This window comes from Vombatus ursinus, unplaced genomic scaffold, assembly GCF_900497805.2.
Source record: "Vombatus ursinus unplaced genomic scaffold, bare-nosed wombat genome assembly UNPS02014791.1, whole genome shotgun sequence".
NCBI lineage: Eukaryota > Metazoa > Chordata > Mammalia > Diprotodontia > Vombatidae > Vombatus > Vombatus ursinus.
The window spans coordinates 82,349,896-82,364,051 of record NW_020954569.1 but is presented as its reverse complement, the minus strand read 5'-3'; the positions used below and the strand labels follow the sequence as shown (position 1 = coordinate 82,364,051).

General features: G+C 39.0%; 1 protein-coding gene across 1 annotated transcript in view; it reads left to right on the top strand.

Moving 5' to 3' along the window:
* The window catches only part of ADAMTS12 (ADAM metallopeptidase with thrombospondin type 1 motif 12), a 525,685-nt gene that overhangs the window by 474,434 nt on the left and 37,095 nt on the right, over positions 1-14,156 (top strand). The window contains exons 21-22 of the mRNA XM_027868744.1: positions 4,239-4,412; positions 13,103-13,246. Of these exons, the coding sequence (XP_027724545.1) occupies positions 4,239-4,412; positions 13,103-13,246 (318 nt within the window). The remainder of the gene's footprint in view (positions 1-4,238; positions 4,413-13,102; positions 13,247-14,156) is intronic.

Here is a 14,156-nt window from a genome sequence, read left to right as displayed (position 1 = left end):
TTAAGTCCATCACCTCTCTAGCAGGAGGTGAGTGGCATGATTCATCTTCAGCCCACTAAATCCATGGCTATCATTATATTAATCAGAGTTCTAAAGTCTTTTGAAGTTGTTTTTCTCTATAATGTTGTTTTCATTATGTAAATTGTTCTCCTAGTTCTGTTCTCCTACTCAATACATATTATTTAACTCCCTAACACTACCTCAAGAGGAAACTATTCTGAAACTTTTCCTTAACACCAGAGCATTTTATCAATGGAATGTTTCCAAAAGATATAATTAATAGACTCAGGTCATTTAGAATGGAGAAGGAAAGAGGGGGGAAGGTGATTAAATAATAGAATCTAAGTCTATGGAGAGTAATGATCACTATTAGCAATGCCTTATCGTTGAAAATCTTACTGATTTTGGATCTCAAATGGTGATAGACAGTCAGCTGTCTGGAACGATTTTATGCTGCCCTACTGCCCTCCTCCTTCAACTTCTCTTAGTGTGTGACCTTTTAAAGTCTTTAAGACCAGTGTTTCTGTGTGAGAACGAAGCAGGAATATAGTGATAAGCTAAGCATCTTTTCTCCTTATTGGAGTAGATTTAATGTCTTAGGCATTTTTTTTACCTAAGAGAGCATCTTGAAATTAGAAAATGCTAGGGTATGCAAAACCAGGGTTTAGAGCTACCCACTGTTAATGAATTTAACCTGGGAACACACTGAAATGATTTCATAGATCATAAAAACCCCAGGAAGACAGAGAGTTGTGATTTCATTTCGGTCTCACCACTGGCTCCAGCCAGCCAGTGGCATTTGTCATTCTAACTTGATTTGGTTTGAAAATTTTATCAGTTGAGTAACTGCAATGCAGTAGCTGGAAAATTATTGGGCCTGGTCAGTAGCAATGGTTACATCGTCAACCATTTTCATTAGTCCAGTCCCTGCCCTCTGTATGATCCATGTCCTCTTTCATTAGGAAGCACATAGATTAAAAAAAACAAAGACACTTATTCAGGCACTGTGGAGATGAACTTAGGCAATTGGCATTCAGTCCACAAAGGCAAAACAGTGTTAGCAGTGGAGTGATTTAATATGTCATCACTTCCCTCTCACTAACCCAATCTTGGGGCTTTTGAGAATGTAATAGAGTAAGATAGCCAGAGAGCATCTTAGTCAATTAGTCAATTATTGTCTTAAGTATATTAATAAGTTTCATTTCTCTTTGTAAATAAACATACTCTTTCAGAAAAAAAATACTAATTTTAAAATTAAATTTAAGAAGAGACTGTGGCAACAAGTGAAAAAAGCTAGAAGACCCCTTAGTCTATCAATGTCATGCAAATTTTTATTAAGAAGAGTTTTCACTTTTTTTTTGTTTTGCATTGTCATATTTTCCTGAAGTCTGTGGGAGACAAATGACTGCTTTGTGTGGAAGTCATTACTACGTTTCCTCATTTGTTCTGGTGCTAATTTTAAACTGCCAATTTTTTTTCTAGATGGGCTCATTGCACTACAGGGAAATGGAAGCTTTATGGTGTGCTTTTTGAGCTATTGAGCCAGGGCTGATCTTGTTTCCTTTTTTTCCCCATGAAAAAACAAACACACTTTATTTACAGGAGGTGAGAACTATCCATCTGTCGCCTGTCAACTTTCTCCCTGTCTTTCTCAGTTATACACTTAAACTTGAAAGCTAGAACATTTCTGGAATATTTCTCTAGGACCTCAGAGAGAGAAAGAGAGAGGAAGTGAAATATTTCAGTAGCACCTCTTAGGACCCTAGATTTAGAGCTAGAAGAAATTTAGGGATTATCTAGTCCAACCTAGTCTTCCCCCCTTTACAGAGCTTAAGTGACGAGCCCAAGGTCACCTGGGTAATATATGACATAGCTGGAATTCGAACCTAGGTTTTCTGACTCCATATCCAATATCCTTTCCACTGAACCTATTCAATGACCAAAGAAAGAAGAAATCCTTTGGTGAAAGGACAGAGCACCAGTTCTCTCTCCCTGCCAGTACCCTAGGGGCCATAGATATCTCCCACAACACATATTCTCCTAGGCATTTTAATCTTTTAAGAGAGAAGAGCACAGATCCAAAATGATAGTAGTACTAATATGGTAGCAGCCAGGGGCATGCCCTTGGTGAGAGTACATCTCCCTTAATTAAAAAGTGTAGTGACCCAATTATCACTGACAGAGGGCATGAAGGATATGAATTAGCAACTACCATTCAGTGTATGAGGGATGTTATTTGAGTTGCCATTGGGTGACTGAAGATTTTGGGGAGCTGAGAGAGAGATGCTTTGCCAGCAAGAGGTATCTAGCAGATACTGAAGGACTATCAGGGGTAGGGAACCTGTGGCCTCGAGCCAACATATGGCCTTCTAGGTCCTTGAGTGCGGCCTTTTGACTGAGTCCAAATTTTACAACAAATCCTTTTATTAAGGGGATTTGTTCAGTGAAGTTTGGATTCAGTCAAAGGGCTGCACTTGAGGACCTAGAGGGCCACATGTGACCTTGAGGACACAGGTTCCCCACCTCTGGCTAAGTAGACTAGAGGTCAAATCCAAGCAGGGTTGTTTAAACAGGTGGAAGTAACAGGTACCTTAGGTCTAGGAAAGCAGGTGGACAACGTTCAAAGCCTAGGAGAAACAGGATAGAATAGAAGGAATACTGAACTTGCAGTCTTAAGAACAGGTTTTGAGTCCTGGTTCTGGCACCCACTAGCTTTATGTCCTTAGGCAATATCTGAACTCTCAATTTTTTTATCTAAAAGATGAGGATATCATACTAAATCACTTCTAAAGTGCCCTGGGCTCTAAAATTCTATGAATTTCATACTAGAGAATTAGTAAAACCATCATTAGCAAAGAATTACCAAGTATTGATTCTAGGGCAAAGGCAATTTGCCCTCCTGTATTGTATTACCTTCTGGGTGTGGGTAGCCCTGGACCCACAAGTGTAGGTGTTTAGCAGAAGGTGGTCGTAGGTCTTTTAAATATTAAAGCCAGGAAGAGATCAAAGAGCAGATGAATCCTGCCTTTGATTGTAATAGGGACAGTACTGGTAAGATGACCTCTTCCATGTTCACCACTGTAAGATTATGAGGTGTTATGGTGATGACAGAGAGAGAGAGGGGAAGGAATAAGCATTTATATAGCATGTGCCAGCACCCCATCCACTATTCCACCAGGCCTCCTTATGGCACAGAGCATTTTGGATAGGGAAGTAGCCTCTGGGAAGGCTAAGAGACTGGAAAGGAAAATCCATTCATAGGTTAAAAAAAAAAAAGTCTTCATGGCTAAAGATAAGATGAGGCAGTGATCTGTTTCCCTATCCCTAGAGAATATGACAGATTGCTATATTGCAGGTGTCCATGTCCCAGAGTAGAGAAGCTGTGGTCCAGCTTCCTGAAAATGGTTGCTTGGACTTTAATGAAATAAATAAGGGAAAAAAAATAAGGACTTAAAAATTATCTTTAAACGTGACTGATGTGAACATATGTTTAATAGGAATATATATGTAGAGCCTCTATCAGATTACATGCCGTCTTGGGGAAGGAGGTGGAGGGAGGGGGAGAAAATTTAAAACAAAAGCTTGTGGAAGTGAATGTTGAAAACTAAAAATAAATTAATAAAAAAAAAATTTTTTAAAGCAAAAAAAATTATCTTTAGTATAATTTATTTTAAATTACTTTAAGACTTGAGGAAGAAAAGAAAAAGAACATTATTTTTTGATTCATAATTGTTAACCCCATAATACTGAGTAAAATGTAAAACTAAACTTCAGATACAGAATACTCAATTGAACTTGAAGTGACTACTGACATGCACACGCCCACTGCTGAAAAGAATTGGGACAGGAGGGTCCATGAAAGCCATTTTGTAACAAAGTCAAAAGTAGACCAGACTCAAATTCATGGAGACTTCCATTTAAGTTCACTTTCAGTGTTATACAATGGGCCGACAGCACAAAATCTGACAGATTTTCCGGGTGTACGTATTGTCTGTATTAGCAGATAAAGAGTGTCACTCTGCTCTCTGTGTTCTTTTGAGAGGCACAAAAGTCATTTTATTTAAGACTAAGTCACTCTTTCTTCCTAAAGGCAAATAATGTCATTTAACTACACACAACGAGGAGCTTCCCGTTAGCCTGATGGACAACTTGTCATCTGAGAAGAGACTGCCCGCGAAACGAGTGGGCAAAATCCCGACTGTCCGACAGTCATTCTCTTTGCTCTTGTACCCTTCCAGTGCTCCCGAAACTGTGGTGGAGGCATCAAGGTCCGGGAGGCTCGATGCGTGAATAGCCGCGACCACAGGAACCTGAGGCCGTTCCACTGTCAATTACTTGAAGATAAGCCCCAGCTAAGCACCGCCTGTAACACGGAGCCCTGCCTAGAATGGAAGACAGAGCCGTGGAGCCAGGTACAGTTGGTGACCGCAGCCTCTTAGAAGTTGCAGGTAGGGGCAGCCAGGTGGCGCAGTGGATAGAGCACCGGCCCTAAAGTCAGGAGGACCCGAGTTCAAATCCAGCCTCAGACCAAACACTTGACACTTACTAGCTGTGTGACCCTGGGCAAGTCACTTAACCCCACCTGCCTAAAAAAAAAAAAAAAAGTTACAGGCAGCTATCAACAATCCTTGTGAACCTAGAATTAAAGGAAGGCACATAGCTAGGCTTGGGATCATAGATCTAAAGCTAGAAGAGGCCATCTAGTCTAGCCCTCTTCCTAATTTTGCATATGTAGAAACTGAGGCTCAGGTATGTTAAGCGACTCGCCCGATTTCTCACTGAGTATCCGAGGTGAGATTAAAGTCGGGTCCTCTGACTCCAGCAGTCGTAGTACACTATCTCCTTTAGGATGACATGCCTTTTTATGGAAAAAGTAAAAATGGTCCTGAATTTCCCTGAGTGCTAATGAGGATGGACATGCCACACCATGTACTTGTTATTGTTTAGAAGATTGAGTGCTTGTTTAGGACATAAGGTTTTATTAATGTGTTCTAGGTACTATGCGAGGCACTAGGGTACAAATATTCAGTCATTTCAGTCATTTCTGACTCTTCAAAACTCCATTTGGATTTTTCTTGGCAAAGATACTGAAGTAGTTTGCCATTTCTCCAGCTCATTTTACAAATGAGAAACTGAGGCAAACAAGGTTAAGTGACTTGCCCAGGGTCAAACAGCTAGTAAGTGTCTGAAACTGAATTTGAACTCATGAAGATGAGTCTTCCTAACTTCAGGCCCAGCACTCTATCAATTACATCATCTAACTGCTCAAAGTACAAATATAAACGTGAAAAAAACCTCTTTTCTTAAGGAGCTTATATTCTAATAAGGACAGACACTCTGGTGGCTAGAGTAAGGAGTTTTGGTCTAGGCAGTGACAGAAATTATGAGTGGTACCAAAGGGCAGTAGGATGTCATGACCCTTCCAGTAGCAATGCCAATATTGATTTGATTAGTGTTCCCAGGTCAAGAGGTGAAACAGAGTGAGGGATTGTGGGAAGGGCATAAGTGCAGGATCAGCGCAGTTGGCAAGATACCTACACTGTGTAGACCTGGTGCTTTAATGGATGGTGATATGGTATGTGAAGCAAGTTCAAGGGTTGGCTAGATAAAGTGGATTGAGGTGAGATTTTACTCAACCACCAATTAAGACTTATATTTCTGTTGGAGAAACCTGAAACTTGAAGGCCAGTGGCCATGAGGAGATAAGAATTGGGGGACTGCTAACTTCTGAGATAACCAAGAAGGAACAATCCATAGAGAAAAACCCAGTAGGGAAAACAGGAGAACATGGTATCCATTGGAAGGTCATATGGGAAGAACCAAAATAAACCCATAATGTTGTATGGCCATGGTTCAGATTTATTTTCTTATTCAATAACAGAATTCCAGGGTACTTCTAAATCATTTCATCTGCCAAACATCTGCTGCCTTCACTCTTTCCTCCTTCTCCCTCCTTGTGGTGAGCTATCATGGAGCCTATCATATGCCCCATCCATGTTGTCCTTGTCAGGACAATGATATTTGTGCTAAATGTTTTGTTTTGATTTTCATTTTGGCTAAATTGATCATGGATCATTGTGCTATAAAAATGATTGCAATCTCTTCGCTAATGATCAAGGCACACTTTAGTCCTTGTTCTCTTTATCTGAAAAGCACCCTTGGTGGATCTGTTGTTCTTTGTAGCTAGGTGTGATGATCTGTTCTAAATGCCCTACGTTTCTAGGTCATTTAGTGTTTTGGGGTGATAATGATCCTTGTGATCGAAATGATCTTCCTACAAAGCACAGATGTGACTGAACTCAAATGGCTCCCTGTCACCTCCATGATTAAATATAAAATGTGCTGCTTGGTGTTCAAAGTCTTTCATAACCTGACACTTCTCCAACCCTTTCCAGTCTTCCTACACTTTACTCGACACATCCCCACCCCAGTACTCTGAAATCCACTGCCTGTGGTCTTCTTGCTCTTTGTCACAATTTGTCACACTTTGACACTCCATCTCTTGACATTTTCATTATCTATCTCCCATGCCGAGAATTCTCTCCCTTCTCATCTCCCTCTCCTGGCTTCCTTCAAGTCCCAGCTAAAATTCCATCTTTTACAAAAAACTTTTCTTGATCCTCCCTAATGGCTGTGACTTCTCTTTGTTGCTTACTTCCAATTTATCTTATAAATAACTTGTTTGTATGTAGTTGTTTGCATATTGCCTCTCCCATTAGATTGTGAGCTCCTTGAGAGTAAGGATTGTGTTTCCAGTGCTGTGGAAATCTCAGCTCTAGGCTGTGGAAGTCTGCTTGGGCCTCAACAACCAACTTGGCTACAGTCATTCAGAACTAAAAGCCTGCCAGGGACTGAAACCTGGAAACACCAGTGCAGCAAAGCTCTGAACTGGTGATGATGGGGAAAACAGATTCTGACCTGCTGGTGCTGACCCAGAGAACTGAGGAACAGAAGGAGTGAGACAGATCACCAGAATGGGACCCTAGGCATGTGGGGGACCATGTAGCACTACACCAAGCCTGAGGGAAAGAGGAAATCAACCAGCTGAGGCCAGCTCTGATAACCCACCAAAAGTCACTTGAAACAGAGACCTGGGCTATGAAACATGAATCACCCAATGTGTCAGGAAGCTAAGATGCTTTGAGATCTAACCCACAAGGAAATCACCATCAGAGGGGAGGGAGTCAGGAAGTGAGTAATAAGGTAAATGAGGAGGGAAAAGACTAAAAAGTACCAAAGATTCAGGGAGAAGAAAACTCAAAGACCTTGAATATAAACAGATAAATCAACAGGAAAAACAGTAACAACAGGAAATATGGCCTCCAGATCTAGTCAATTAATTCAGGCATCTATAAATAAATACAGCAAAACAAAGGAAAATGATCCAACACTTAATGAGACATAGAACCTGTGGAGTTTGAGAAGATTATGGAAAAACCATTTTGAAAAGCAATTTGGAATTATGCAAATAAAATAACTAAAATGTCCATACTTTTTGAACCAGAGACTCTATTACTGAGTTCATACCCCAAGAAAGACATTAATAAGAAAAAAGTCCCCATATATTCCAAAATATTTATGGTAGAACTTTTTGTGATAGCTAAGAATTAAAAACAAAATAGACGTCTATCAGTTGGGTAATAGCTAAACAAATTGTGATTAAATGAATGTAATGCAATGTTATTGTGCACTAAGAAATGATGTGTGTGATGAATATATAGAAGCATGGAAAGATCTATATGAATTGATACATGGTAAAGTAAGCAAAGCCAAAAAAGTATGTGTATGTATGTATGTATGTATGTACACATACAGTAACTATAGCAATATAAGTGAAAATAATAACTACACACACAAAAAAAAAGTAAAAGTAACAATATTATAAAGATCAAATGGGACTCAAATGAAGAGACATGAGAAGGCACCCATAACCTACCCCTTCATGGAGGTAGAAGGTCCACATGTGTTATACATTGCACATTTTCCAACTTTTTCAAAGTATTGATCAGTAATACTCACTTTTTTTCTTTCTAAAAATTATTATTTTTCATATGAGATAGCTTACTAGGAGGGGGAAAGACACATGGAGTACTATGGTGATGTAAGAAACAGAAAATATCAATAAAAATTTAAAAAATAAAATCATATAGCATTACTTAAAGAATATTGGTGTTTAAAAAGATGGGAGTTTTATGTTAGGAAGCAGCTTGGGATCATTCAAAGGGCTGCCCAATTTCCTGAATGCAATCCATTCTACTCTCTTTATTCTCTCCTGGGATCAGCTCATTGTCCATTTGCAGAACCTATCCTAGAAGTATATAGTGATGGACTAATGGTTGGCTGCTCAAACAATCAACAAGCATTTATTAAGCACCAGTTATGTTCTAGGCACTCAGCTAAGTACTGGGAATCCAAAGGCAACAGTGAGACAGTCTCTGTCCTCAAAGAACATACATTCTATTGGAGATAAAGAGTGAGGTGGATTTAACAACATGGTTACAGATAAGTAAATGCAGTCCAGATACAAACTAAGTACACAGTAACTAAGGGAAAGCTAACAATTAGGAGAGTCAGGAGGGTCTTTGTATAGAAAGTGGCACATGAGCTGAGCCTTGAAGGGATGTAGGAGTTCCAAGTGGCAGAGATAAGTTGGGAGAATACTATGAACATGGAGAGTAACCCATTCAAAGAGACGGAATTTCATTATACAGATGCACACTAATAGCTGAACAATAGGTATTCTTCATCTCTTTGGCTTTTCCTGCATGCATTGCTAAGCTAATCTGTTCTGAGTAGCTCTCTTTGAGGAGGCCCTATAGCATTATGGTATATCAAACAGTTATCACAATGTCATCCATAAACCCACAACTTAGAACTGAAGAATTTGAAGTCCTTGACCTAGGGAATGGTCAATAGCACACATCACCCATTTGGAAGAAGCCTGCTTCTTTTGAATCTCTTTGCACTCCTCAGAAAGAGATTCAGAGAGCTGCTTCTCAGCTACCTTCAGAATGCTGAAGCACTGTTAATCACTTTTTTTTTTAAAGCAAACAGTCGATTTAAGTCTGGAATCTGCAGACCTTCCCAGGCCTGCTCCTTTGGCTGAATGCTGAGGCATTTACACTCTTTGTGTGAAAGGAAGTTCTCTTAACCCAAGGGACTGCAAAGCTATTCATTTATACTCTTTGGGCTTTGAGGAGTTTCCCTCTCTCAAGATAAAGAGGACATCAAAGGATGATATAAACTAGTCTGTGAGGGGTTTTCCCTCTCTCATTCTCACTCTGTAGGTGGCACAAGAAACTAAGGCAGATTTTTGCCAAGCATACCTGGATTTTACATTGTCCAATCAGCTCCCATCATCAGAACTCGGTTATCCCCATCAGAGGCACAACCTGTGTCTAGTCAGCGCTTCCCCTTTGGGCTCTGCTGCTTCTTCATTCAACTTCTCATCTCCATCTGCTTATATTGCCTTCTCTGAGCTTTTCTCCTGTGGCTTCTTTGTTTTCTGATTCTCCAACTTCTGTCTGTAGTATCTAATAGCTTCTACTTTCCAATCCTCTGGCTTCTTAATCTCTCCTGCCTTAAAAAAGGACTTCCTTATATATAATGACCCATCTCTAGCTTAGGTTAAGTAACCCCAAATCCACATTTCTGTTAAATGTGGCACTAATAGTCAATATGCTGTCATCCAGTTGTCCCCAAACAGCTATTTCATTCCGTTTCCCAGCAATAAACTTAACATTTAAAAACAGTCCTGAAAGTGATATGTAAATTAGCTTCTGGAAAACATGCACAGCAGTCATTTCTGCTGTCATTCACTATTTTGCTTCTGGGGGAGGGGGACTGCTTTTCTTTCAAGTTCTCTCTGAATCATGTCTTTCTTCTCAAGCTGTTTTTCTCTTGTGTTTTTTACACAAATATTCTTTTTCTCTCCCTTTCAGCAATTGAATGTTTACATAAGGGAGGGGCACTTCACTGCATTAACGCTTGTATAGGAGCTGCCATGAAAAAGAGCTGTTAAAGCTGCATTTTGCTCTATTCTGTTTTTTTTTTTAAAAAATCAGCAAATAATAAACATAGCAGAATTTCATAGTCTCTGTACTTTTTAGCCAATCATGTAAAGATGGTACCTGTTCTAGCAAATGGATTGTGAGCACTGAAGTATCCCTTTCTTATCTTTTTTTTTGGCAAGGCAATGGGGTTTAAGTGACTTGCCCAGGGTCATGCAGCTAGTAAGTGTTATGTGTCTGAGACTGGATTTGAACTCAGGTCCTCCTGAATCCAGGACCAGTGCTCTATTCACTGCCCCACCTAGCTGCCCCTCCTTTCTTATCTTTTCAACAAACATATTCCAATACATGTGTGAATTGTTCTTATGAAAAGTTTTCTAGAAATAAGAAAGTAGGCATTTTGGTCAGCAGTTACTAAAGTCCTCTTGATCATCTTTTGAGGGCAATAATGCCATCCATCATTTTCCCCCTTTTTTCTGGAACTCCCCTTCTTTCAGGGATCCTGGAAATTGATTCTTTAGAGCTTTCAAAGTTGTATCATCTCCCTCATGAATTTCTTGATGGGCACTTAATATAGACCAGCTGCTCTTTTCAATTTCATCATCTTAAGCATTTCTCTATTTCCTCCTGTCAGAGACTGAGAAATTATTCAACTATTGTCAATGATGAAAATAGATTACTATAGAAATGCTGGCAAGCTATTTAATTTTTGTTGCTTTTTTTGGTTGTTCTTCCAGCTTTATCCATACATTCTCTTATGAGTCTCATGATAACCTTTCAATAGATTCTCACCACTCTTCTGTTTTGTGAAGTGATTTTGCTGTTATTCCCCCTTCCTCCTTCATGCCATCCAATATTTTATAAATAACTTTATATTCTGAAAGAGTGGTGCTCTTGGCGATCATATTTCTCAGTAGGGGAAGGGATCAATATTTTCTGGCTGAGAGAGTTCTGAGGGTTTTTTGGCCTTTTCTTTGTGATGATTATGTCATATTGGTCAAATTACTGGGGGAAAATAATAATAAGGGCCATTGTGTTTCCAGGTAGAAAATAGGCTAAATGAGTAAGAAAGAGCCATCTTATCTCCAGAGAAAGTTTGGTACAGGATTTAAAAAGTGGTAGTTCTTTTGAATCCTGAAATATTAATATAGCATAATTTTCTTGTTAATGTAGTACCTAGCATAAGTACATTATGATGATAATGCTGATAACTGTCTCTTTTTACTATTTTACACTTGATTGCTTTTTGGTAAATTCTTTGCTTCCTTCACAACCTCATAAAAGTAAAATGAAATATCTGATAAGATTGTTCAAGTGATCAAAAATCTTACATAAATTTTTGTGCTTCAGAAATCTCACTTGTTTTCTCAATTTGTTTTATGAGCTTTAGAGACAATACATCAGAGCTACCTGAGTCTCTCTCAACTGTGTTATCCATAATATGGACAAGTTTTATTACCGAAATTCTATCTAGTGGGGTATCTGTTACCTTCTATATAGGGCTGAGGGGAAGAAGAAATTCCCATCTTGGTAGAAGATGAAATAAAGATTGTGTTGCTGGCTTTCTGTTGGGCTTTTGGATCTAGTCTGAATAAAAACACATTAATTTTATTTTTTTATTTAGTATTTAATTTTTGCCAGTTGCATATAAAAACAATTTTTACATTTGTTTTAAAAACTTTTGAGTTCTAAATTCTCTTCCTTTCTCCCTCCCCACCCCTCCTCATTGAGAAGGCAAGCAATTCCATATAGTTTATATGTGGTCATGCAAAACATATCCATAATAGTCACGTTGTGAAAGTCAACATAGATGAAAAAATTCAAGAAAAATAAAGTTTAAAAAAAAGTATGCTTCAATCTGTGCTCAGACACCATTACTTCTTTCTCTGGGGAAGAGAGCATTTTTCATCCTAAGTCTTTCAGAGTTGTAATGGATCATTGTATTGCTGAGAATAGCTAAGTCATTCACAGCTGATCATCTTATAATATTGCTATTACTTTGTACCCAGTACATTTCACTTTGCATCAACCCATGCAAGTCTTTCCAGGTTTTTCTGAAAGCATCCTGCTCAACACTTCTTATAGTACAATAGTATTCCATCAATTACATGCCCTATGTTCAACCATTCTCCAATTGATGGGCATTTCCTCAATTTCTAATTCTTTACCCCCAGAAAAGAGCTGCTATAAATATTTTTGTATATGTAGGTCCTTTTCCTTTTTGAAAAACACATTAATTTTACATTTTGACTTCTTGCCACTTGTACCTTTTTCATTCTTTACTCAAATACTAAGTAATATTTTTGTGCTAAACAGTTTTGTTTTGTTTTTTTACTTTCTAACCAAGCATTCTTATCCCAATTACAGTTACAACCAGCATGGCGTGAGCAATGCTTTGTCTCAAGGCAATAATATCTGGCAGAAAGGGTTGTGCTTTTTCCCTGAGGGGGCACCATTACAACATGATTATTACATGATTACAACAATATCTATATTTTGCCTCTTTGTCCTCTGCTGACCCGCACCAACACATGGTGAAACCACCCCTGAGCACCACAGTGCCCCACAGATTCATCATGATATCCTTCTCATAGGATCCCATCTTCTTTCTCAACCCCATGGAGCAAGAGTCAGACCACCCTATCTCCCCAAAAACAGTAGCCAGTGTAAGACTATCTGCTGTATAGTCTCCCCCCCCCCCAATTTTTTGTTCCAGGTAAAAATATTCCTATTTATGACTCTCCCTAGATATATTTTTCTTGTACTATTGACAATTTCTCTTTCCCCTAGACCCTTCCTTCCCTTGCCTTTGAAATTTATTTTCTCAACCACACCTTGATTTCTAGTCTCATCGTTGGTGCTCAGTGGCCAGTAATCACTATGAGTGGTTCAGTAAGGATACAACACCCTAGGAAATTGCAGGCACACACCATTTGGCCCAAGTCTCTCCAAAGTAAAGCAATATAAACCCGTGTAGTACAACCCTATAGAATCACACAAATTATTGTAAAATGTAATTTCTGCATGCCCAGAATTCTCTCCAGGTGACTTCCTTTCTAATTCTGTTCCATGTACTACTTTGTACTCTCCAGTGTTCCAAATCCTGTGGAGGTGGCACTCAGGAGAGGTTGGTGCATTGCCCAGGAGGCCGTTGTGATTGGCAGATGAGACCTGACTCCACTAGGCATTGTAACAGTCATTCTTGTTCCCACTGGGTAAAAGGGATGTGGAATTTGGTAAGATCAGTTATGTTTCTTTTTTTTTTTTCTAACAGCAGTGTGCATCTTTATTGTTGTTTACTTCCAATCAATCAGTAGATAAGCATTTATTAAGCACTTGTTATGTACCAGATGCATAACAAAGGCCAAAAAAAATGAAATGATCCCTATTACATTCTACTGGAGGAGACAGCGTGTACCTATGTAAGTACAAACAGAATAAGTAGAAAATAAATACAAGGAAGGTAGGAGAAAAGACATTAATGACAGGATGGGAAAGTGGAGCAGGTCGAGAGGAAGAAAGCAAAAGCTTTGTATAGGAGGTAATGCTGGAGTTGAGTCTAGAAGGATACCTTTGATTCAGTGAGAAAGAGATGAGGAGAGAGTGAATTCAGGTGTGGCCAGAGTAGAGTCATGGAGATTAAGAATGGCATACCATGTGTAACTAACATAGAAAAGGCCAATTTAACTGGACAAAAGAGCATAGAAAGAGGAGTGATGTATGGAACTGTAAAAAATGGTTTAGGGCTTTAAAAACTAAACAGAGAAGTTCCTATTTTATCTTAGAAGCAATAGGGAGTTTACTGGTAGGGAAGTGACATGGTCAGATCTTCACTTAAGGAAGATCATTAGCCTATCGGACTATCTCATTGAACCCATACAACAGCCCCATGATATAGGTAAGAAACTTTTTATTATCCCTATTTTATAGATGTAGAACTTAAGACTCAGAGAGGTTAAGGGATTTGCCCAGTTGTACAGCTAGCAACCACAGAGCCAAGATTCAGATTCCGGCCTTATGACTTCGAATAGGGTAATAATAAGTTCTTAGTCACATTCTTTCTCCTTCACTCTGATTCTTTCTTTTTCTTCCTCCTTTCATTCATCCCCTCTTCTTTTCCTTCACCAAATAAATAGCGAAGGGGGA